The sequence below is a fragment of the Trichosurus vulpecula genome, chromosome 8 (assembly GCF_011100635.1).
Source record: "Trichosurus vulpecula isolate mTriVul1 chromosome 8, mTriVul1.pri, whole genome shotgun sequence".
NCBI classification, from domain to species: Eukaryota; Metazoa; Chordata; class Mammalia; order Diprotodontia; family Phalangeridae; genus Trichosurus; species Trichosurus vulpecula.
The window spans coordinates 169,134,488-169,161,286 of record NC_050580.1 but is presented as its reverse complement, the minus strand read 5'-3'; the positions used below and the strand labels follow the sequence as shown (position 1 = coordinate 169,161,286).

The 26,799-nt window shown below is 35.0% G+C and overlaps 1 protein-coding gene across 1 annotated transcript in view; it reads right to left on the bottom strand.

Moving 5' to 3' along the window:
• TRPM7 (transient receptor potential cation channel subfamily M member 7) overlaps positions 1-26,799 on the bottom strand; it is a 157,089-nt gene that overhangs the window by 40,694 nt on the left and 89,596 nt on the right. The window contains exons 12-21 of the mRNA XM_036735744.1: positions 22,227-22,361; positions 19,498-19,551; positions 16,487-16,627; positions 16,089-16,223; positions 14,626-14,906; positions 12,707-12,935; positions 11,089-11,244; positions 10,864-11,007; positions 9,710-9,838; positions 1,999-2,268 (exon numbers count right to left, since the gene is read on the bottom strand). Coding sequence (XP_036591639.1) covers positions 1,999-2,268; positions 9,710-9,838; positions 10,864-11,007; positions 11,089-11,244; positions 12,707-12,935; positions 14,626-14,906; positions 16,089-16,223; positions 16,487-16,627; positions 19,498-19,551; positions 22,227-22,361 — 1,674 coding nt within the window. The remainder of the gene's footprint in view (positions 1-1,998; positions 2,269-9,709; positions 9,839-10,863; positions 11,008-11,088; positions 11,245-12,706; positions 12,936-14,625; positions 14,907-16,088; positions 16,224-16,486; positions 16,628-19,497; positions 19,552-22,226; positions 22,362-26,799) is intronic.

Genomic DNA, 26,799 nt, shown 5'->3' with positions numbered 1-26,799 from the left:
TGATTCAACTTTCTCATTTAAGGATACTGAAGCTCAGAGAGAATAAGAGGCTTGCTTAATTTGATAGACTTTACTCTTCTCAGCAATGCAAGGTTCTAAGACAACTCCAAAAGACTCATGATGGAAAAAACTATCCACATCCAGAGAAAGAATTATGGAGTCTGAATGCAGACTGAAGCAAACTATTTGCTCTCTCCCTTTTTTTTTTCTTCTTTCTCGTGGTTCATTCCATTGGTTATAATTCTTCTTTACAACATAACTAATGTAAAAATATGTTTAAGGTGAAGGTATACGTAGAACATATACTGGACTGCATGCTGTTGGGGGGGAAGGGGGAAGAGAGGGAGAAAATTTGGGACTCAAAAGCTTGTGGAACTGAATGTTGTAAACTAAATTTAAATAAATAAATTTAAAAGAAAAAAAAGAGGCTTGCTTAAGATTATGGTACCACTTTGTACTATTCACAAACTGGTGTGTGTGTTTGTGTAAGGGGTACGGGGAGAGGTTATCTAAGTAAGTGTTAATATCCTTAAGTTTAAGAGCAATGTTTTTGTATTTCTTCCACTATGCCTTACACCATTTAAAATAAACAGTACAATGAAGGCACAATACAAGGAATACTGTGTAACTGACTGATTTAACTTTTAAATTTTCTATTTTCTAGGTTAAATAGCTAAGGGAACAAGGAAGATAAATTCTACATGAAGATTCAGTTGATCAAATAACAAATACACTAAATTCCCTGTTTTCCTCCAGAAATCCAGAGACTGGGTTTATAGTAATATTAACATTTAATTTTTTTTCTAAATTTGACCAAAAATCACCAGACCACTTGAAATTTTGAAAACACAAAGATTAAATAGACCAATCAACAAGCATTTACAAAATGTGCCATGGCTAGGAGCAGGGGATAAAAATACAAAAATGGGGGCAGCAAGGGGGCATAGTGAGTAGAGCACCAGCCCTGGAATCAGGAGGATCTGAGTTCAAATCCGGCTTCAGACACTTGACACACTTACTAGCTGTGTGAGCTTGGGCAAGTCACTTAACCCCAATTGCCCTGCCTTCCCCTCTCAAAAAAAAAAAAAAAACCATACAAAAATGAAAAATCACTGCCACCAAGGAGCTTATATTCTATTGGTAAGAAAACATGAAAACAAATAAGTCTTTATAAGCTAGAAACAAAGTTAATTTTTTGGGTGGAGGGCACTGTTAGCTATAGTGTAGAACGGGCATCTTTGTGTAGACACCTTGAGAAGACATCTGGAGGAAACAGGATTCTAAGAAGCAGAGGTGAGGAAGGAGCACATTTCATCAAAGTGAGGGGACAGAGAGAGTTAGTACAAAGGCAGGGACAAGAGCAATACTATGTGTGAAAAATAAGGCAGCCAGTGGCAGTCTCCCCATAAAGTGTGGGAAAAGAAGTAATATATAAAATATTAAGGTTGGAAAAGTAGATTGGGGAAGGTAGGTGGTAAATGGCTTTAAACATCAGACAGAGGAACCCGGGGCAAAAGGTAGCCTGAACTCAACCATTCTAAATAATATCAAATATGTTCCCAATGTGCTAATAAAATAATCTAATAGATTTTTAATACGAATCAAATAAGCATTATGACACTGATATTTGCCATCTGGTTAAGGCAGATATGTCGTCGTTCAGTTGTTTTTCAGACAACGTCTGACTCTTCATAACTCCATTTGGGGTTGTCATGGCAAAGATACTGGAGCAGTTTGCCATTTCCTTTCCAGTTCATCTTAGATGAGGAAACTGAGGCAAAGAGGGTTCAGTGATTTGCCCAGGGTCACAAAGGTAGTAAGTTTCTAGACCAGGTTTGAACTCAAGATAATGTTCCTTACTTCAGGCCTAGTGCTTCTATTCACTGAGCCACCTAACTTCCTAAGGCAGATGTGACAGTAAGATTAAACATTTTCATTTTTAAGAAAAAAATTAGGCATACATGCACATTACTGACATTTCATTTTATATAAACTTACCATTTTGCCAATCATCATTACATAGGGCCCCGCCTGCTGATTTACAGCTAAAAAATCCAACAACCGGACATACCAAAAGATAATATTAAGACAGTAAATCAATCTTCCAGCAATAAATATTTTATCACTTCCAAATTTCCATTTTGCTCCAAATCTCAGGCCAAATCCAATGAAAAAAGTCACAATGGCAATTGTATCACTGATGTTGAAGTAGTCACTGAACCACACTTTAATTTTCTGGCTTATTTTCCCAGCTTCAGACATAAAAATCTATATTAAAAAAACAAACAAACAAGTTAAACATTAGATTTTTTTCCCCTCCACAGGCTTTTCTCAGTACTTTAAAAAGCCCAACATTTATTAAAATAATTCCATCCAAGTATTATGTAATAGTGTATTAATATTGCTAAGTGAAAGCCATCGTGCTATACAAAAGGAGGACAAAAAACAACAGTCCAATCCTCAAAGAGTTTATATACTACTAGGTGAGAACAGAAGACATGTACAAGTAAATACAAACTAACAATTTCAAGAGGGAATGTGAGCTAAAAATTGTGGAGGATCAGAATATGCTTTATGTAGATAGTACCTAGGTTATGACTTGAAGGAAGCTACAGATTTTAAAAGTTGCAAAGGCACAGATATGAGAAGTGAACGTAACCAAAAGCTACGATCAGTTTGACTAGAAGTAACACGAAATAGAAATGGAAAGAAAGGTGAGAGACACATCGTAAAAGGCTTTAAATGGAAGCTTATGAGTTTATATTTTGCCCTAGAAGAGAAAAGAAACTATTTTAGTGTTCTGACTAGAGGGATGATGTGATCAGATTTCTTTCAGGAATAAAATTTTGATTAACTGTGTGGAAGAAGGAAAACCAATTGGGAGGTTACTGCAATAGGACATATGAAAAGTGATAAAGGCCCAAATAAGGGCAGAGTCTATTTCACTAGAAAGAATAGGTAAGATGTGAGATAGAGAAAAAGTAGAATCAATATAGCTTGGCAACTAATTAGATAGGGGGTCATACTGAGAGAAAAGGAATAGTCAAGTAGTATGACAAGCTAGCAACAACCATATTAAAGACGCTCTAAATCACTAACAACTATAAAAATGCAAACTATAGCAACTCTGAGGTTCCATCTCACATTTATCAGATTTGGCAAGGTTGACAAAAAGGAAAAATAACATGTTGGAAAGGTTGCAGGAAAAGAGGCATATTAACACAAATGACAATGGAGTTGTGAATTAGATTCAGTCACTGGAGAGTAATTTAGAACTATGTTCAAAAGGTTACCAAACTGAATCAGTAATACCACTACTACTAGGCCTATATCCCAAAGAGATCAAAGAAAGTGGGAAAAAACTTGTAAGTACAAAAAGATCTTTGGCAGTCTTTTTGTCAGATCAAGAACTGAAAACTTAGGGGAGTACTTGTCAATTACAGAGTGGCCAAACAAATTATGGAATGTGAATATAACAGAATGCTATTGTGATATAAGAAACAAAAAAAAGTACAGTTTCAGCAGAATGTGGTAAGACTTGTATGAACGGAAGCAGAGTGAACAAAAGCAGAAAAATGTGTATATTAACATTGACACTATTTGCCAAATACCAATCTGGATTACTCCCACCATCCTTTCCCTTTGTTCCTATGCATGTGTTGCTGAAAGGAGTTAAAGTCCAGCCACTAAATTGTGGTGAGTGGGTCCACTACAAAATAGTTCCATAATCTCAACTGGGTCCTCACTGCAGCAAGGCGATAATTCTGTGCACCTCTTTAACCTCCTCAAAAGAGTACACCTAGGTACAGCATGATACAAATAAGATTTTTTCACATCAATGATAATTTCATCCTTCAAAAAGTCAAGGGACAAAAATGACAGATTGCTATTCAGGAGTTAACACTTGTCAAAAAGAAGGAAAATGCTAAAGCAAAAATGATGGAAACCTTAGGATAAAAAGGCAAAAGCCAATCCTATTTTGTCATAAACGGTAACTTGGGGAAAACAGATTTAATCGTGTTTATTTTTTATTTTGGTGCTTTGATTTTCTAACCCTTCTTTTGCGTTTCTCAATTTTGTTAGACTTTTCAAAGAGCCAGATTTTAGTTATGGTGATCCATTCAGATTTTGTGTTCTAATTTATTTCTGTTTAATTTTGGGCTTATTTTGATTTTCTAATTGTTGAACTGTATAGTGAGTTCATGAATCTTCTTTTTCTATTTTCTTAATGCACGTTCTCAGAGGTATCATTTGTCCTGAGGATTGCTTTAGTTGCATTTCAGAAATATTGGTATATACTTTCATTATTATCCTTGTGATTCAGTTATTCTTTTTGTAAGTTGTTCTTTGTTCCACTCAAATTTAAAGATGTCATTAAGTCTCAATTTAGTTCTGTATCTTTTATGGTCCCTGTATTACTATTTTGTTCCATTTTATGCTGTAAGGATGTTTACTATTTTTGTTTTATTTAGAATTCCTTTGTGCCTATTTTTATAAAGGTACCATGTGTTGCTGAAAAATGTGTATTCTTTAATGATCTCACCTAAAAGATGTCCTATGTATTTCAGGTCTAAATTCTCCAATGTTTTGCTGACTTCTAGAAATCTTTGTTTTTGTTTCTCTTTCTGCTTGATTTGCCAAGTTCAAAAATAGCAACGCTACAGTTTCCTACAATTATTATGTTAAATGTATTTTTACAATCAACTTTTCCTTTACAGGTTCAGATGCAATGCTGATTGGTAAATATAAATTTAGTACTCTACTGGTTCATTACTTACAGTTTAATAGTTTCATAATATAGTTTTTTTTTCCTTGACACTGTGAATTTTGGTTTTTACACTAATATCATAACGCAACTCTTACTTTTTCACATTCATGTGATAATATATTTTGTTCCTGCTTCTATTTTCATTTTGAAAGTTTAATTTTTTTAGACTGTTTCTTCTCGTAGGTAACAAATTGGTGGCTGCTGTTTTTTTATCCATTTGTCACTGTCTTTCATTTTTTGTCTAATTCATTTAAAAGTCAAGACTGCTAGGTCTGTTTCCATTTAGTTTTTTTCTACAGCCTTTTTTGTTCAGAAAATAGATGTCAGTTGAGAAAAGGAATAGATATTGTAGGATGGACTGAAATTTTATAAGGGAAAATACCTCAGGCAGGAGGAAAAGCTCTTAAGAATAGTTTTTAAAGGCAACAAAAAACCCAGTAACAATGAAGAAAAAGGGATGTTGTCTAAAGCAATCAATGTGGGTGGATACACAGGAACTCATCAACTTAAATGAGTTCAACAGACAATAAACACTTACTAAGCTCCTACCAAGGAGCAAGGCACTGTGCTAAGTCTGGGGATACAAATATGAAAAACAAAGACAGTTCCTGCCCTCAAGCAGCATACAATCTAATAGAGGAAGACAACATACAAAAGGAAGTTGAAAAGCAGGGAGGAGAGGAGAAGGTACAGTGGAGAAGTTCTAGAGAAGTCCCATCTTCTACAGGAAGCTTTTCCCAATTTCTCTTAAGGCTTGTGACTGCCTATTGATTATCTGCAACTTATCTTGCATGTATCTTATTTGTATCCATTTGTTTATATATTCTCTCCTCCTTGAAGGCAGATTGTCTTTTGCCTTTCTTTGTTTCCCTACCCCTTACTTAGCACAGCACCTGGCACATAATAGGTGCTTAATATATATTAAGACTGACTAGTAAAATGTGTGGAAAGAGTATACTTGAAGTAAGAGAACACTTAAGGAGGAGACTGTTTTCATATATTTGAAGGACTGTCTTGTGTAAAAGAGATCAGACTTTTTCCTTCTTGGTCACAGAGCAGGTAACAAGGAGTAATAAATATGAACTACAAAAAGGTAAACTTCAACTATGTATAAGGGAAAAACTTCCTAATAATTAGAGCCACTGAAAACTGGAATGGGCTTCCAAGGGAAGGTAGCTGTTTCCCTAGAGGTCATCAAGCAAAGGCTGAATGACTACTTATCAAGTGTAGTGTATGGTTTATGCCACCTCTTACCAACCTAGGCTTTATGTATATCTGTTCTATTCACAACTTAAGAATTCTTCAATCTCTTTCTCACTTTAATTTTCATTGCCACAGTATTAAATATAAATTTTTTATTATCATTGCTCCTTGATTCCCTCCTGTGTACTGTGATTTTTTCATTGTTCATCTCTTTTGGGCATCCGGTTAATTTTCTCAAACCCTTTGTTATCTTGTCATTTTATGGGGGAATCATCCAAATACTTCTGCCCTTTTCTGAAAACCAGGCTGCCATCATTTGCAAGCCCTACTCCATTCACTTGGAATCCCACTCACCCTTAAATCTGTCTCTCAACCCCTCCCCTCTGAGACCATTCATAAGTAAGATCCTCCAGTGAATTCCAGATTCTCATATCCCTGGTCTTTTGACAATGCTGTGCAACAGTTAGTTAAGAGTTTTGAAGCAGATGTTATCCAATATTTGCCTTAATTTACGTACCAACTGTTGCCAAAAGAATCTTTCAAGGAATTATTGGAAAGTGTTCCCAGCCTATATGCCAATATCCTTTGCATATCAAAGGATTCAGCAAATGTTTTACTGCAAAAATATTTGATTAAAAAGTTCAGCTTTTCGATTACCAATTTTATCTTCAAATTTGCTAAATGTAATTGGATAGAAAATTCTGGGGTGATGTTTGTGGTTTTCTTTTCTTTTTGTTAAGTTATTTAATAAAGTCATTATTAATTTGTTTCTTTATTTTCTGAGACTCACAGTACAGCTTTCTATGTTTTGTACCAAGTGAATAATCTGTGCAATTCAAACTGGAGTTGCTATGTAAGTGATAGGATATTCTCTTTATTAATGTAGCTCTGGAGTTTGACAACTAAAGGTCTTGTTGAGTTCAATCAGATTTTCTCTCTGAATCCTGGTGAACTCTATCTATCTATATACAGTCCATCCCTAGATAGTCTGTGAATTTTCTTGGGTACTTTTCCTCTAAAAATAGTTATTAGCATCTGTCTTTGCATTTTGTTTGGGGGGGGGGTATTAAGATGAAAACTAGTTAAAAAAGATTTAGTGATGATTTTCATTGATGTGTACTCCATGATGTAATGGTACCAATGGTACTGGCCTCCCTGCTGTTCTTTGCACAATATACTGTGCTACTGTGCATTTTGACTGGCTAACTCCTGCATCTAGAGTTCTCTCCTTCCTCCTCTCCACCTCTTGGCTTCCCTGGCTTCCCTCAAATTTCAGTTAAATTACTATCTTTTGTAAGAAGCTCCCCCCTCTCCCCCATGCTAGTGACTTTCCTCTGAGATCTACTGGAAGGCCTTTCTTGGTGTCCCCAGGGCTTCGCATGGTGACTGGCACATAAGTGCTTATTAATACTTACTGTCTTAAAAAAAAATCACTATCATGTCCATGTCATGACTCTTTCCTCATCATGAAGGAAACTCTCCTTTTAAACAAATTAACAAAATAAATCAACACACTGGCTCTTTCAGTAAACATCTTATTCAAAATATGTTTTACCATTGGTCCTCAGGTCATTAGACACAAGCTTCAGAGTTCTGAAGTCTTTCAGTGGTAGTTTCTTTACATTATTATGGCCAATGAGTTAAATTATTATGGTTCTCTTTATTTTTGCTTTGGATCACTTCATCTAAATCTCCTCAAATTTTATTGAATTCTTCCATTTCTTATAGTTTCAATAATCCATAACATTTACAGACCACAATTTGTTCAGCTGTTCAATGAGCACTCACTCACTTTCCTTGTAGTTCTTTGTTACCAAAAATAAAACTACTATAAATAGATGCCTTCAGTTTTTGTATCTCCATTTTGTTGATTTGTATTATCAATTTGCCTTGTGATTTTACTATTATACATCAAATAGAAAGAATCTAAAATGCAATGCAATTTTCTTTCTCACTAGTATTTATTAGATATGAGAAATTTCGGGGGAGCTAGGTGGCGCAGTGAGTAGAGCACCAGCCCTGCAGTCAGGAGGACCTGGGTTCAAATCCGACCTCAGATACCTGACACACTTACTAGCTGTGTGACCTTGGGGAAGTCACTTAACCCCAATTGCCCCTCCCCCCCTCCAAAAAAAAATACATGTGAGAAATTTCATTTCTTGGGAAGATGGTGAAGTCAAGTTTTACACTGTTCTAGTAACTAATTTTTTTTTTTGGTTGCTGGTTTTTTTCTGGTTGCTACCCTGTATTTGTGAGCTTTTAATGCATACTATTCATGGGGGGTGAGGTGGGAGGAGTGGAGGAACTGAGAAGCTATTTCTTTCACAATTTCTCAACTATCTTGCCATAACTGCTAAAAATATTTCTTAATTTGCCAGTTTCTAGGAACTTAATTTCCACAGACTGCTGATACATAATTTAAAGGTATAACAAGAAAAAATGTGTAAGGTACTAGGCAGCAAACAGGTATCGGCTGTAGAGAGCCAAAGGAGAGGCCATGACTGACTGTAAGGAAGAATTTAGTATACAAAGAGTAACAGAGTAGTAAAGAAAAGATCCCTAACTTTTAGGAAGTCACACTACTACTGAACTCCCATGAACTTAAGTCCAAAGCAGAGACATATAACAACATACCACAATATTATGAAAAGAACGTTCTGGCATGTTTGTGGTATTTGTTTTACATGAATGCCAGTAGACAGAAGGGCTTTGGTAAAATAATGTCTCATAGTTATTTCAAGTCCATCAATTTTCACATCATAGTCCAAAAAGCCCCAGGGGTCCCTTTTTACCTGTAGGATACAAACATTAACTCCTGACTCTGGCTCCATAAACCTTTGCAGACTTATTGCACATTACTATCTTTTACTCACTTCAGGTCCCAGCAAAACTGGCCTACTTAAAGTGTAAAGAAAATTTTGTCTCATGAATTGCAACTTTTCAGAAGCTGTTTCCCATGACTAGAATGCATTTCTTCCTCACATCCAGTTTGTAGAATCCCTAATTCCTTCAAGGCTCAGTTGAATTGTTACCTTTTGCACAATGCCTATCCTAATCCCCCTAGTTGCTAAAGCTCACCCCCTCACTAAGGAAATAACTTTAAAATATTTTTACTTAGTTGTGTATATGTTAATTACTTCCAAGAGAAAACAAGTTCCTTTCACTATGCTAATTTGCCTCACCTCATCCAAAAATCATCTTCTTTGGGAAAGCCTTCCAAGATTAATTTCATCCAGGGAATGCCTTTTGCCTTTGTATCCCTAGCACCTAGCACAGTGCTTGGAACATAGAAGGTGCTTGATAAATACTTGTTGTCTGCTCATTAGGTTGTAAACAGTGATCCAGATATTAAATGAAAAACTAAATTAGAAAGGGTATAGCATAATAATACATTTAAAGTTTATTTTCATTTTTGCCTATCTATAAAAAATACTTTTTTGTACACCTGAGGAAAGTAGCAAATAAAGAAATGGTCTGATCTGTTTGGAGGTGGCCAAATCCAACCTCTCCATAATTGTGAAGTAGAAAAATTCGTCTGGAATTGTGGTAGCTTATCCAAACCTGGTAGAAATCTTAATTACATACTTAGCTACTCAGTCATATAATTTGGCTGTGTTTTTTGGTTACACAATGGGTGCCTAAACAGTAAATTATACGGCTAACATGACAATATCTGTATTAGAAGTGCCATAAGTAAAAGAGCAAAATAATTAAGAAAAAAAGGTATTATAAACATACCTCACGAATTTTTTCAATCGCATAGGTGAATATGTAAGCAATAACAATCCATTCTTGAACTGAAGGTAACTGTTCCATTTTTACAAGAACCACAAATGTATAAAGCATCAGAAACCCTAAGTATGCCAACTAAAAAAAAAGGCAATTAAAAAGTTAAATATCTAAAAGTGTTTATTTAATAATATGGAGTTTTAAAAGCATGTTTTGGTGGTAAACACTGGCTACTATTTTTAATCCTGTTATTTTCTTGAATGAAAACCTTAGAGGAACTTGCTAAAGCAAACTTAACCAACAACAGTGTACAGTGTCCTGCACTTACTATGAGGCAGCTCTGTGGCACAGGAAATAAAGAGCTGTATCTGGAGTCAGGAAGGCCTGAGTTCAAATGTGGCCTGTGACACTTACTTTTTGTGTGACCCTGGGAAATTACCTTTTATTTTTTTGGAGGGGGATAGGCAGGGCGATTGGGGTTAAGTGACTGGGCCAAGGTCACACAGCTTAGTGTGTCAAGCATCTGAGGTCAGATTTGAACTCAGGTCCTCCTAACTCCAGGGCCAGTGCTCTACTCACTGCATCACCTAGCTGCCCCGCCTCACTTTTTATCACAAAATGAAGAAAATAAAAGCACCTATCTCCCAGAGTTATCCCGAAGATAAATGAGATAATATTTCTCAAGCACTCTGCAAGCCTTAAAGCACTATGTAAGTAGCAGTTGCTATTATAATTCTTATTATTACTGATCTATCTTACTGATGGATTACTGATTATTACCGACATTACTGATCATAACAGTCAAACTTTCTAATATCATTTCTACCATTCATGCCATTGTACAAACCATTCTTTCCACTATGCTAATCTGTCTCACCTCTTTAAAAAAATCATCTTCTTTAAGAAAAGCTTCTAAGATTAATCTCACCAGTCTCTATTGTTGTATTTCACACTGATTCAGGTTATATATTAATACTTCTTCATACACTGCTATACAAATGATTCCTTTTCATTGCATCACAGTTTAAATACTTTCAAGGGCAAATACGAGCAATTTTGTAATTACAACAGACTGAGCTGACAAAGAATCGTTCCTAACTCTTTTAAAAACCATTTGTCATACTTATTAGGTTAAAAACAAAAAATACCCCAAAGATACTCACTGTGTTAAACCAAAATTTCACAATTGGTGCATGATAAAAAGCATAAAATTTTCGAGTGATTGGAAGCTTTTTTGGTTTTATCTGTATGTCAATATCAGTCTTTCCTTCACTATTTTCCAAAACTTTGATTTCTTTGAAAATTTCCTAAAATTAAAAAAATTATTAGCTAGTTATTCATATTAAGCTTAAAATTTTGCTTCTTTTACCCATGCACTGCTTCCTTACCAAAGGAATTTCTTCTGTAATATTTTGGAAGTTGTTTTCACTGTCTTCCATGGTCATTTGATGAGCATCTTGAGACTGTGGGATATGTGACATTTCTGCCTTGGTTTTATATTCCAGCATTAATATGGCAGGTGGAACTAAGATGCTTAATATCACCTAGAAAAATGGAAAGACTTACAATTTGCTTTACAAAAAAAATCAGTTTTAAGTAAGACCAGTAAAAGACCTTTTAATAACATAATACTAATAGGTTTGTTTGTTTTTTCCTTGTAGAAATGGTAAGAAACTCCGGTGAAGCAACTCCCTCAACTAATGCAGTCTGGCAATTGCTCTGGGACATACTCTTAGAAAGTAACTGAGGCACAGAGAGGTTAAGTGATGTACTCACAAGTACAAAGGTAGGATGTGTGAGAAGTGGGACTTAAGCCAAGGTTTTTGTATGACCATTTATGCTTCTTACCATGACTACTACTAGTTAGCAGGGTTTTTTTTTCCCTTTAACTAAAACGTAAAAAAAAAGAAAAAGTTGGGGGAAAATTAGTTTCTGTTACTTATGTATGAAGTTTAAAGAGGCCCAGGTTGAATTCTTTTATAGAGCGAACCACAAAATGCCAAGGTTTTATTTTTTTTTCTTTTCGTTTTTCAAATTTTTATACTCATTATGAACACAAGGAAAGCCTTCTGTAAAATAAGAATATAGGCCAATTACTTTCTAGGTTATTTCATCAAATATTAATCCGTATAAAAACATATATTTTTGCTTAAATTCATATTTTCCTAATCAAGGAATTTTAAATTTAGAAATATTATTTCAACAAAATATTCATGGTATAATAAAACATAACCTCCATTAAGAGCTACTTTTCCTAATTTTAATCTGAATCTCTTTTTAACTGTTCCATAGCATGGCATATGCTTACTCAGCATGTGCCTCTACAAAAAAATGTAAACAATAAAGGTTTATTTCTACCGAAAGTTTCATCTAATGCCTCAAAACTAAAGCATTAAAAATTTTATGAAGTAGGTTTTTGTTAATCTTTCATCACTATTTTTAGTAACAGATTAGTATCTATTATAAATCTATCTACATGTGCCTATAATTAAGAGCTACTTGCCTGTTTACTGCCTTGTGTATTTCTGTACCTTATTTGGAAAAATATAATGGAGCATCAAAAGAAAAGTTTAAGATACTGCCTCTTTATAAGGCAAGAAACAACACAAACATTTAACCAAAATTCTTAACTTTAAAATAACCACAACAAAAGAAAAAACCCCACTAATAAGGCTACAAAAATGTTATTAGAGGGATCCAGTACTGAACATGGCATCCTCTGTCTTTATAGCTACCAGCTACCAGGACAACAAAAGGTAGTCAGGGGCAGTGGACTTGTTACAACTTGTTGCTCTGTCACACTTCTAACTAGGAGATTAAACAGTAATCACCCCCAGTTCCCTGTTATTTACTATGACTTTAGTGGCTAACACAAAAGGAACATGCCACTACCTGGCACAACAGGGTAAGGCACTTCTAGGATCTTTTTATTCTTCTAGAAAATCAACACAGCTATCTTATTTAGCTTGATATATCAGACGATATGAATGGTGTTATGAAATATACCTTGTACCATGAATTTTTTCTCATGTTCAGCCTTCCCATCCACATATCTGATAAAAGCATTTGTGTACAAGTATGAGCAACAAATGGTCGAAGTCTTGAAGATACTGCTAACTTAAGGCAGGTTGAATTACTCCAGTTTTTTAATTCGTATGTGAGTAATTTCATGGCCATTGTTTCATCTTGTCTGAAGGATTGTTCTAGAAGCTCTACTGCCAGCTGACCAAAATCACTACAAAAGGACAAAAGTAGATACAAATCATTGAGTTGCTCATTTCCGTTCATGGTATCTCCCTTTTTATCCTATCCTACACTATGAATCTCCTAGGGCTATGCCAACCACTAGTCTAATATCAGGCTTCTTATTCCCTACTTCTAATGGCTATCACGTTAGAATTACTCAAATGCATACAAAACTAAGAGACGTTTCCAAACAAATCAGAAAGGTGAACATTATTTCACTGAAATGTGCAGTGTATGCTTTTCAGTATTTTCACAAGTCCTAAAATTGAGGATTTCCTTGCTCATCTTCCTGGGAAACAAGTTTGTGGGCCTCTGGAAAAAGTAAAAAGCTAGGACAATTCTAGCCAATGTGTTGTATCCATGTAAAATCTTAAAGTGGGAATGGTATGATGCAAAAGTCTATACAGATGAACTGATAGGGATCTAAATGTAAATAAGGAGACTCATGCTGCTAGTACAATGAAAAACCCTCTGAAGGAATTACTTAATGCTTATTAAATCATGTAGAAGAGGGCTCAGGGTTTCTACTGGCTACAGCATCATTTTACAAGTATACATGGGCTTCTAGAAGACATGCCCATAAACCAGAAAGCTTGTTCTAGAAGGTGTGCCTGTTATAAGCCCTCTACAAAAATCTTACCTTCCTTTTCATTCACAGTATAACTATAATCCTATTTCAGTCTTTGATAATTTAATACACAGAATACCAGATAAGCACGCATTCTATATGCAAAGTAAAAACCACTGTATCTGCTTTCTAGATTAAAATTTTCAGTGACTACTTCCCTGCTTCGTATCAGATCAAATCCAAAAAATACTCCGAACTTGAAAAGATGCACCAATATCGTAGAGAGGTAGATTTTATTGAACTATTAGGAAAAACTTCCTAACAGTTAAAAGTTGTGCAAAACCAGAATGAGTTGGCTCCAAAGGTACTGAGATATTTATCTCCAGAAGTGTTCAAAGTAGATTCTAGAAGACCACTGGTCATAGATGTTGTAGAGGGGCTTCCTGATTCAGACATAAGTTGAACTAGGTGATCTCACAAGTCCCTTTCAGCATTAATGATGCCATGATATATATTATATGCTAATTCTAAATGGAATACCTTACATCTTCCTGCTTCTAAACTTTGTAGACAGAATGATTACTGCACCCCCTTCTTCTGGAACTATTAAAAAAAACCACATTGTCCTTTTAAGACCCCAGATAATTCTATATCACCTATTCCTTACTCATTGCCAAATTTATTGTGGATATGGTTTATTTACCAAGTGATTTACTATTTTGTAACAAATCTATTCTATTGTCTTGTGCTATTTACACACACACACACACACACACACACACACACACACACACACACACACACACAATTTTATTTCTACCAACTTGGCTATAAATTAAAGTCCAAAACTCACATCTTTTGCACTCCCCACTCATCTAACATAAAAAATAAATATTGATTAATTTTATATAAACCTAAACCAAAAACCTCCTTTTCAGATGCTTAGGCAAAAAATATTTTTTAAAACTATCTTTTAACTGATGTCCTTTCTTAACTTGCAAAATAACAGTAAAAGAAAATTATATATTAAATAGTAGATGGCATTACATTAGCTCTTTTGGTTATTTTATTTTTGTTAAAAAGAAATCCCATACAGCAAAATGTAATTTACTTTGAGTACTGCTTCAGTTCTTCTGATGTGTCATCAACCAGGTCACTTTGTTTTGCTTCATATGCCATGGAACGATACATCTTACAGGCTACTAAAGCTTTAGCCATGGATTCTTCACCATGCTGCCAGAAAAAAAGGGCCATAACTTGCCTCTTCATAAGGCAAGCCCAAATTAAGAGTTCATTAAGTGGATAAGGAAACCGCCTAGTTTCAGGATCATCAATATCAACAATTTCATCTTTGGTTCTTTTCTTCTTTCCTTCTTCCACAGTGGTATCAATCTTGAAGAAGTTAAAAATAAGAAGGTAAAAAAAAAGTAGCGTGGCATTTTAATGACGATTTTAATAAATCAAATCTACTTAAGTTTGCAATTTAATATGATAGGATATGATGTATAATTTTGCCTAAGTTCAGCAAGCTGTAAACACAGAATCCAAGAGCTTCTTAAGGCTTTTCTTTGGAGTAGGTATACTATTAAAATCATCTAGTCCTACTCTCAAGTACTTCATTTAATAAAAAGGCCAGATTACATTACAAAAAATGACAATTAAACAAAACTGTCTATATAACAAAGACTCCAAGTTGTAAACTAGCACTCATTTTTTTTAATGTAATATCAAGCAAAATAAATTGAAGCACAACAAAAGAATTCAGATAGCCCCTTGGGGTGTATTATAACCAGAAATGGCCTGCACATTATTTGCTGATTAAAATACGAAATATCACATAAGGTTTATTCAAGTATCAGAGAGAATAAATAATGAAGGTGAATTTTCATATCCATATGTATTGTTATCTGTAATGTATTTTTGTCTTAAACACTCTCACTGCTCTATCTGAATATACTGGGGAGAAGAGAAAGAGAACAAACATTATATTAAGTGACTACTGTATGCAAGGCATTGTACTAAGTACTTTACAAATGGTCTCATTAGATCCTCACAGCAATTCTGGGAATTAGGTGCTACTATTAATCTCCCTCTACAGGTGGAGAAACTGAAGCAGTCAGAGATTGAATAGGTCATAGGGCTAGTTTCTGACGCCAAATTTGAACTCAGGACCTCCTGACTTCAGGCCCAAGAGTTCTATCCACTATAGTATGACCCATGGTTTCTTTATGCTTCTGTAACGTGTCTATGAATTTGAAATATTTCTATTCATGTCTCTGAATTTATATGTCTACAAATCAACTTTTAATGCCTTATCACATATTTTAAAAATACTTACAAACATTATAAAAGAGTACATATTATTTGTCTTTGCAGATTTATTTTTTTTTCCCTGAAAAACTAAAAGACTACTTTGTTATGATGTCCATGTTACATGGGAAAATAAGAGATTCCAAAATGTTCAGTGTGTAAGAAAAATTCAAAACATTATAAGATTAAAAAATGTCATGTAGTTTTAATATACTTAATTAATATGGATCAGGTCCAAAGAAGGTGTTACTGAAACAAAAATACCTTTGGTCTATAAGGCTGTGCAGTCTTGATGAAATGATTGTGTCGCATTTTTTCCCTTTTATCTTCCCTATTACCAAAAGACTCATGACTTTTTCGCAGCTGAGGAGTGCTACTGGAAGTATTTCGTCCAGATCGCTAAAAATGAAAGTTTGTTACTTTTCATAAATGTTTAATATAGTGACACTTAAAGAATTTTTTTAAAAAATCACTAAAATCTTATATATATATAAATTAGATAACAATCGAAGTCTACATGATCAAGTTAAGTAATCCAGTTACCCTTGATTTGAACACTATTATTTTATAAGCCCAGTGGGTTTCTTACAATGCCTAATGTAATTTTTCTTCCAAGTTTACAATACTATGCATTCACTGTTTCCAAAATAAAATCCACATACCCGATTATTCCCACCAAGGCTGTTGTATATTACTCTGAAACGTTTTCGAGTATAAGTGCATCTGTAGGTTCCTCCCATGAGGTATTCAATGACAAGTCCTATATCAATCAGAGTTATCTTATATCCTGGAGGAAGGTTCCCCTAGAAACAAAACATTATCATTAAATCTGTAGGATGAAATTTTTTAACTATATATATATGAACAATCCATAAATTAAAGTGTCCTATGTACAAATGGTTTATTTACATCTTGCATGAGTAGGCTCAACCAGGAAATGAAAAACGGTCCTTAGATTTTATTAAATTCATTTTTAGCTACTGGGTGCCTAAGCAGGACTAACTGCAAGGGAAGAGAAAAGACATTCCTGACTTAGCGATGTTCCCTTCTGGAAGGGAGTGTGTTAAACCTGATAATCTGGGTCCTAAGAGTAGCCTAAAGTGGAAATCTAGCCAACAAAGATCCTGGAGTTAAGGGGAATGGGACTCATTCATGAATACTAAATCTTCTCAGTAACTGAAGCAAGAGTTGTAAAGAGGGAAGAAAAGACAGACTTCTCTCCAAGTGTACAAATTCCCTTCTACCTATATATTATAAAATATATTTTTCTGTAGGAATGTTAGTAATAGTGCTTAAATTCTCAGACTAGCAATAACTTTTATATAGAGCAGCACTTTATATACATTATTATTTCATTTTATCCTCACAACAACCTGTGAGGTAAGAAAACACTAAGGTATTTGTTGATGAGGCTCAGAAAGATTAAGTGACTAGCACATAGCTTTTAAGAATTAGAAAGCTCCCTAATGCCCACATCATAATGTTGACTTTGACTCACTTAACTATATTGTTATCCAACTATAAAACTACAGTATTTGAAATTTTTGTAATTCAGTTGTTTAAGTTGTGTCTGACTCTTCATGACCCCATTTGGAGTTTTCTTGACAAAGATACTAAGTGGTTTACTGTTTCTTTCTCCAGCTCTTTTTTACAGATGAAGAAATTGAGGCAAACAGGGTTAAGTGATTTGCCCAAGGGCACAGAGCTACTAAATGTTTGAGGCCAAATCTGAACTCAGGCCTTCCTGACTCCAGGCCCGTTTAAAATTATAGTAACACAAACACAGAATATTTTTTACATTATCATGCAAACAGATTTTTAGATGCTACTATGGAAATCTAATTCCCACTTATTGCATTGTTTCTACAAGTAAATGAAGCCGAAAATCCCAACAAGTGACTTGTAAATGAACAGTTTGAACACAAAACGATTATAAATCTAAAAGGGGGAGAAGAAGTGTTGGATTATACCTATATACTTTTCATCATTGTAGTTCATAAATCACAACAAAGACATTTCTACTTTATTACTGTCTGTCTGCCTAAAGCCAGGGTTTATAATTGATAATTTCTTCATTTTAATCATGTTTATTTAGCTCCCAAGAGAACTCCTAAAAAGAAACCAATCCATTTTGTATACTAACAAATGCAAAAAATAAATTTTAATACAGAAAATGAGATCTCTGGCAATGTCCATTATCACAGGGGAATACTGTAAATGACAAACTGGTGGAGGATGAGAGGACAATCACACAGCTAAAAATTTAAAGCAAGCAACTTCCTCCCACCCCCACATCCCTCAAAAATTTGTACTTCTTACATATAAAACTATAATATACTTTGGAAAATGCTCAATCATCCTTTCTGGCCCTTTGAGTCCATACTATATATGAAGAAATATGTAGTGGCAAATTTTTTTTTAAAAAAATTTGGGCCTATTATCACAGCAAACATATAAAGTACAGCTGCATCAACTCATGTTTGGTATCAGAATCAACTGTTTCTTCCTACTAGTTCACATTAAAAATATGAGGGAGAACTCCTGGACCCAAAGCTTGCCATCTTTTCCTCTCATGCTAATCAATTAAATGTTTCCTCCTGAAAGAAACTTGTTAAGTGGTACCAGTTTAAAAAAATAGAATTGATAAACAATAAATAGAATATAATCCAAATCTTTCCTACTGGATTGCCATCTGATGAATCAAATAAAAGGCACTGAAATGAAGAACTGAACAGTGAAAGATTAAAAGGGAAAAGATAAAAAACTAAATATTTCCAAATTAAGAATTCACTGGGTAAGATGTTTTAAATAAAGTCATTTGAGTACATATAGACACAACCTTCTAAACAAATAGATAAATGAGTAATTTCAAGAGGCAGCAGAGAGTTACAGAAACTATAAAATGTAGGTTTGAGCCACCAATATACCCCAAAGATCATAATTACAGCTAAATGAGGATATATCACAGAATCAAAAAACTCAATGGATTTTTAAGGGTTATATAAAATTATGCATACAGAATATTTTGAAGAGTAAAGTATCATGTAAATGTATACTTTTATTACTTTTATTTCTGAATGATTCTAATATAAGTCAACCTAAAAATCTTTTATTGTTACTGGGGAAGGAGGGATAAAGGAGTATAGAAGAGTGACAAGACAAGTTTCTTTCAGGCGTCATTGATACACTAAAGTAATATCACAGGTCATTATGTTTTATAATTTTTAAAAAACTTTCATTAGCAACAAGTCAAATTAATAAACAACCAAATCTAGATGGAAAGAGTTCCATTGTTTTCATGACTCTTTGAAAGGCATATTTACATTTATATTTATGACCAGTGACTTCAGTGATAGGATAATGCAGATCAGCAACTGTTTTGCTATATGAAGTCTTAAGAGATTTGCCAGGGGAACTGACAGACTAAAAGATGTGCCCAGGATCACACAGTCAATATAGTTTAGAGGCATGGGCTAAATTCAGTTCTTCTTGATTCCAAGGCAAGCTTTCTATCTACTATGCCACTACCTATCTTGAGGAATATGAGAGGAAATTAAAAAAAAACAAACCAGTTATTCTGCCGATTAAGATTACTCTAGGTATCAATTATCTGTTAAGTTCTATTAAAAAAAATTAAGGGTTTACCCTAGTTTCAAAGAAAATAAACACATACCTGTTTGACATCTCGAACAAGGTGAAATAGCATTGGATTAGTCGGGCCTTGTTTCTTTATGGAAAATGAGAAAAAAAATTACAAATATTAAAATTACTAGAAAACAATCAATGAAGCTTAGGAAAAATTCAAAAACAAAGATTTATTAACAGAAATATTCTAAGCCATTAATCATCCATAGAACGATTTTTCATAGACTACCAATGTTTTTTAAGGAAGTCAAGGAGGACAGATTATTACCAATACAAACTCTCCCTTTTCTAAACTCTTATTGGAAATGTATATTATAAAGCTTGAATTGCTAGTAATCTGCCCTGACACTCTAATATCCTCTTTTCCCGGTAAAGACACCTAAGATATAAAGATTTTTAAAAATTTATTCAGGGAAATCCAGTTTCAGAAATCAACACTCTCTCTCTCTCTCTCTCAATCTGAGCTTCAGTTTCCTCAGCTGCAAACTGAAGTATCTGGACTAAAATACCAATAAGGTCCCCGAGGTTCCTTTTAGTTCAAAATTTTTATGAGTCCTCAAGGATAAGGACTGTCTTTTTTTTTTTAAATCATTTTATTTCTTTCAGTGCTTACCACCAGGTACTGAATAGTGGGTGCTTAATAAATGATTACTGACTCATAATCTCCAAGTAAATTATAAGGTTCTACAGGTGAGGGACTTTTATGTTATACTTCTTGGTATTGCTCTACAGTAGCTAGCATAGAACAATTAATAATACATGTCCACTAACAGTAAAACAACTGGTTGTAGATTAAATGAAGAAATTTTAGAATTCTTTATCAATGGTACAATGAGAATGATATAGGATTGAGCATACAAACACTTCCTTTATAGACTTCCTTGAAAGTACTGAGGCAGTGGAGAATCCAATGGCCTCTTAATGAAGTACGTTAGGTAGCAAAGTAAGAATATTTGAAAAATAGAGCACTGGAATGCCAGTAAGTAGGTGTCTGACTTAGGAAAGCACCAGTCTGTGTGGTTCAGATTCCTGATCTGTAAAATGAGTAGGTAAGAATAAATGAGTTAATCTAACTTTCTATGGATCTGGTTCCAAACAGATTTCCAAAAAATAATATTTGATCATATCAAGGAAGAGAAACATAAAACTAAGAATTTAAAATGTTTTAGAGATTTAAATTACATTCTAATCTAGGTAAACACATTTTAAGTAATGAAAATTATGAATAGTCTTCCACAAATGGGGAAAAGTAATGCTTCACACTTTTTTAAAGAGATGGGAAAGATTTTGTGGAAGGAAATTTTTTTTGAAAAAAAGTTTTATTGATATCTTTTGGTTTTTAACCATTATTACAGCCATTTACAGACGAGCTTCCACCCACTGAGCTTTCTCTTCTTTGGAAAAACAACAACAACAAAATCCCACCAGCTCATCAAAACTTAGCTGCTACCACCAATATTCTCTAAGACCAAGGGTTTCCATTACAATTATGTACCACTGGGCCTTTTTTTAAGTGAATTTTTTAGTGAATAACAGATTTCAAAAGCATAACAAGTAGTGGGAAGCAGGAAATTTGGTGAACTAGGAATGGAATCAACAGGTAAAGAGAGTATATTTAAGGAAAAAAGGAAAGATATTGCTGGTAGAACAGCAGTTCTCAGACCTTTTGATCTCAAGACTCTTTTACATGCTTAAACATTATCAAGGACTCCAAAAAGCTATTTATAGAAATGATACATTGTTCTGGTTGAAAGATAGCCAATTCTCACTTAAATTAGGCAGACCTTTCCATAGGCTTCCCCTTCTGCTCCAACATGACTTCAGTGCATACAGCAGAGGATCTCTGGCAAGGCTGTACTGGAGATGCTGTCACTCTTGAAGCCCCTGCCCTTACCTCCCCAGGGAAGTTGTATTTGTGGAATAAGAATTTATGTAAAGTGACAACTGTCTGTATACAAAGAAAATCAGGCCTCACGTAGATATCTACTTGGAAAAGAATATAGTAATATGTGAATAATGTCTTAGTATTGGTATGAGAATAGTTTTAACATGATGGATCTCCTGAAAGGATTTTGGGATCCATGAGACACTTTGAGAACCACTGGCATAGAAGAACTCAGTCATTATGCATGAGACAATGGAGAACTCCAAGTTAAAATGTCCCCAAATGAACTCATTATCCACTCTAGTGACTCCCTATTGCCTTTAGGAGCAAATAAAAAATTCTCTCTTTGGCATTCAAAACCCTTTGTAATCTACCCTCTCCCACTTCACCTCACCTGGTCCAATATTCTTACACCTTATATGCATCTACATATTCTTTGATCCAGTGACATTGGCCTACCTGCTATCGTACAAACAGGACACCACATTTCTGGGTATTCTTTCTAGCTGTCTCCTTTTCTGTGAAATCCTCTCCTTCCTAATATCTGCCTCTTGGCTTCCCTTAAAGCCTAAGCTAAAATATTACCTTGTCAGGAAATTTTTCCTAATCCCTCAATTCTAGTTGCTCTGTTAATCATTTCCTGTTTATCTGGTGTAAAGCTTGCTTAAACCTATTTGTCTGGTGCTTTCCTTCCCCTTCAGATTGTGAGCTGTTTACCTTTCTTTGTATCCTCACTGCTCAGCACAGTGTCTAGCACACAGTAGGCACTTAATAAATGCTTTTAGCTACAGATGGAAGACATGATATAGATAGTAGTATGAGATTTAAAATACTACTTTTGTTGTAACTTTTTTCAAATATGAAATACTTACTGTGTTATAAAGTTCTTCTAGCCTAGGAATTGTAAGGAATTTGTGCATGCTTACTCCATTTTCAATAAGAAGTTTTACAAATGCAACTCTATCCATTACAAGTGCATCTAACATAGCTTGTTCCAAAGATCCAACCTAAAAGGGAACAAAGATAAATAACATATTTAAGCAATGTTAATTAAATGAGACTTTTTACAAATACTTGGAAAAATATGACCACTACTGACTCTACCCTGAACACTTAACATCTAGTTCTCCCTCAATAATGATGGATGAGAATTGTAATAAGTCATATGGATAAATAGAAAATTCAGGTTTCAGGATGACTTTCAGATTTCATGGTGGGAAAGAAAGGAATTCTTTGAAATAACATGAGATGGCAAGCTGCCAGAAAGAAACGATTTAAGTATTATGGAAACACAATCAGGATAACACAAGATGTCACAGCTTCTACATTAAGAGACTGGAAGGCTTGGAATATGATATTCCAGAGGTCAAAGAAGCTAAGATTAAAACCAAGAATCACTTACCCAGAAAAACTGAGTATAATCCTTCAGGGGGACAAATGGAAATTCAATGAAATAAAGGACTTTCAAGCATTCTTGATGAAAAGACCAGAGCTGAATAGAAAGTTTGACTTTCAAACACAAGACTCAAGAGAAGCATGAAAAGGTAAACAGGAAAGAAAAATCATAAGAAACTTATCAAAGTTCAACAATTTATCTTCCTACTACATGGAAAGATGATATTTGTAATTCAGAATTAGGGTCATTAGAGGGAATATTTCATACACACACACATATAAAAAACACACATATTAGCGAGAGAGACAGAGCACACAGGGTGAATTGAATATGAAGGGATGATAGTTAAAAAATAAAATTAAGGGGTGAGAGAGAAGAATGTACTGGAAGAAGGAGAAATGGGAGAGGTAGAATGGGGTAAATTATCTCACATAAAAGAGGCAAGAAAAAACTTTTACAATGGAGGGGAATAAGGCAGAGGTGAGGAAGGGGAGTGAGTGAATCTTTGTAATGGCAAGCAAAGTGGGACTTTTCACTGTTTTTTCTTTTAAGTGCTTCTCAGCACTAAGGCAATCAAGTGGCTTTGACTGAGCCTTGCCTTTGATTGAATCAAGAGTCTTTGATGACCTGCTTAAGTCACAAGGAAGCCTAAGTCACACAAGTTTGAGTCACATGGTCGTGATGTCCTCTGACCAGGAAGAAGCATATATATACTTGGAAGTTATCATTTTGCTTTGGGGCTCACACGTTGACAGAGTGTTCCTGTGATTTTGCCAGACAAGATTCTGGGAACCAGTTAAGGAGCCCCTCAGCTTTGAAAACCCACATGTTGGTGCTTCTCTCTCTGGTAACTATGTATGTATTGCTACACACAGACAGTTAGAAGCCCTGTCTGCTGACTTATATTATTTGCTCTGTTTATATAATTTCTGTTCGTGTTTTCTCTGAAGTTCAGGGTACTGACTTTTTCCCTTGAACTAAGAGAATGATACATGTATATTTAAAGTGAGATTGTAAACTTAAAGTTTACTTTCCTTAGAAAAGTTACTTTCTTTAGAAAAGCAGATCAAAGAAACTGTGCTAGCAACCCTCCTGTGTGCTAGTGTTATTGGCCTTACACCTCCACAGCAGTTTCAAGCAACACTGTTGTTACAAAATGGAGTAGTGGGCAGGACCTGCAAACTAAAAGGAAAGTATGGGGGCTGGGATAATTGTTTGTTTCCTAGTTGTGGTAGCTATGATTCTGTGCAGCCATGGAGCAGGAGTGGGAAGAGCCCTTCCAAGAGCACAGAGGAGACCTCTGAGAGCACAGGAGTGGAGAACTGCCTGCCTGCCAACTTCAGTGAGGTGAGAGCAAGAATGGAAGCTGCCTGTGTGTGAACCCAGGCAAGAGCTGGAAGCGGTCAGCCCTCAGAGAAGGAACCATGGGGTTTGGAAGTCAACTTAGAGTCAAGATAAAAGAGGACTTTACTAGGACACTCTGTACTGACTAAGGAGATTCTAACTTGCTGTGACCTAGGGGTGGATGATGTTTGTATTTTCTATCACCCTTTAAGGATGATATATTATGCTAGGGAAGACTCTGGTCTGGGACCCCCTGCTTGTGGAAACAAGTATTTGGGGAATGCTACTGAATGATGTTTTGCTTCAGGATGTTGCTATGAACATTATGGTTTAGTTTACTGAACAATGATATATTCTGTGTGGGTATTCTGAGAAATGCTATACGATATACTGAATGTTATGTTTTATTAAAGACTATGTAAATTATTATGTGACAAAGTATATAGTGTCACAAAGTATATAGTGACTCTATTTGTTCCAGGATCCATGGCCATTTAGATTGTAAGGCCAAGGATCCTGGAGGGATGGAATGTAACGGCTAGCAAAGTGGGACTTTTTGCTGTTTTTTCTTTTGGAGTGCTACTCAGCACTAAGGCAATCAAGCGCCTTTGATTGAGCCTTGCCTTTGATTGAATCAAGAACCACTGATGACCTGCTCAAGTCACAAGAAAGCCTAAGACACATGAGTTTGAGTCACATGGTTGTGATGCCCTCTGACCCTGAAGCAGCATATATATACTCTCAGGTTAGCATTTTGCTTTGGGGGCTCACTCACTGGAAGAGTGTTTGTGTGATTTGGCTAGATGAGACTCTGGATACCTGTTAAGGAGCCCCTTGGCTTTGAAAGCCCAGATGTTGGCTTCTCCCTCTCTCTGGTAACTATGTATGTATTGCTATAGATAGACAGTTAGAAATCCTGTCTGTTGATTTGTGTTTATTTCCTCTGTTTACAATTTCTGCTTGTAATTTCTGTTTGTGCTTTCTCTAAAGTTTAGGATGCTGACTTTTCCCCCAAACTAAGTGAACGATATATGTATGTTTAATTAAAGTAAGACTGGTAACCCCTTAAAGTTGCTTTCCTTTAGAAAAGCATATCAAAGAACCTGTGCTAGCAGCCCTCCTGTGTGCTGGTGTTATTGGTCTTACACCCCCACAGCAGCTACTAGTAACACTGTTGTTACAACCTTACTCTCATCAATTGGATATGGAAATCCACCTTACCCTACAATAAAGTAGGGGGAAAGGGATAAAGGCAGGGGGATGAAATAGAAGGAAGGGCAGATTGTGTGAGGGGTTTAATCAGAAGCAAACACTTTTGAGGAAGTACAAAGTGAAAGGAGAGAATAGAATAAATGGGGGGTGGGATAAGATGGAGGGAAATATTGTTAGTCCTTCACAACATGACTATTATGGAAGTGTTTTGCATGACTACACATGTATAACCTATATCAAATTGATTACCTTCTCAATGAGGGTGGGTGAGGAGGGAGGGAATTTGGAACTCAAAGTTTTAAAAACAAATGTTAAAAATTGTTTTTACATGCAACTGGGAAATAAGATATACAAGGCAATGGGGTATAGAAATCTACCTTGCCCTACGGGAAAATAGAAGGAAAGGGCATAAGAGAAGGGGGTGGGGGGTGACAGAAGGGAGGGCAGATTGGGGGAAGGGGTAATAAGAATGCACTCCATCTTGGGGGGGGAGAGGGAGGGAGATGGGGAGAAAATTTGGAACTCAAGACTCTGTGGAAGTGAATGCTGAAAACTCAAAATAGATAAATTAAATTTTTCTTAAAAAGAAGGAAGATGTGATGAAACAGATTGTAAACCTTTCATTTTTAATAGAAGGAAGTAGTTGGGGTAGTGAAAGAGAAGAAGCCAATTTTCTTGATAACTACTTACAGAATATGGAATACCTTAATTTTGATTCAAAAACTCACTTGTGGATATGATGCTTGTTGGAAATCACAATATTACAACATTTTAATATTATGTGAATAAATGGCAAAAAATGAAAAAAAAAGAATATGAGACTTATTTTTAAAACAAGTAAACAGAATCTGAATTCTGGGATAAAAGGCAAAATGTAGAGTTTGCTTATATTTATGGAATCTGTAGGCAAGATCACAGCTACTCACTTTCATTTTTTAAAAATTTAAACAAAATTGGAAATAAAATTGGCTACAATTTCAGCCAACTCCAAAGTTGTTAGAATACTGACAAAGAGAACTAATGAGATCAAGAAGTCATAAATGTTATAATCTAGAATAAATGCACATTTATAAATTAAGTAGAAGCCATACGGCAATACTAGAAGTTGTCTCTTCCAACTAAATTGTACAACTGCTAGTATTCTCCAGAAAGAAAAAGGCAAACGCCTATAACTGAAGGACCCTCTCTCAGAATAAGGGGAACACTTACACTTCTTATAAATGCCGGGAATGTAAGGAGTTCATTTTAGTCAGTACATTAATAAGCATTTATTAAGCACATACTATGTTCCAGGCACTATGCTATGTGTTAGAGATACAAAGAAAAGCAGAAATCATTAACTACTCTCAAAGACTAATACGGAAGCCAACATGAAAACACTTATGTACAAACAAATTGTATAAAACAGGACTGTCCAAAATGCGGCCTGTAGTGAGATTTATGCGGCCTGTTTACAAGCACAGAAATTTACATAAATGCTTTAGTAAACGAAG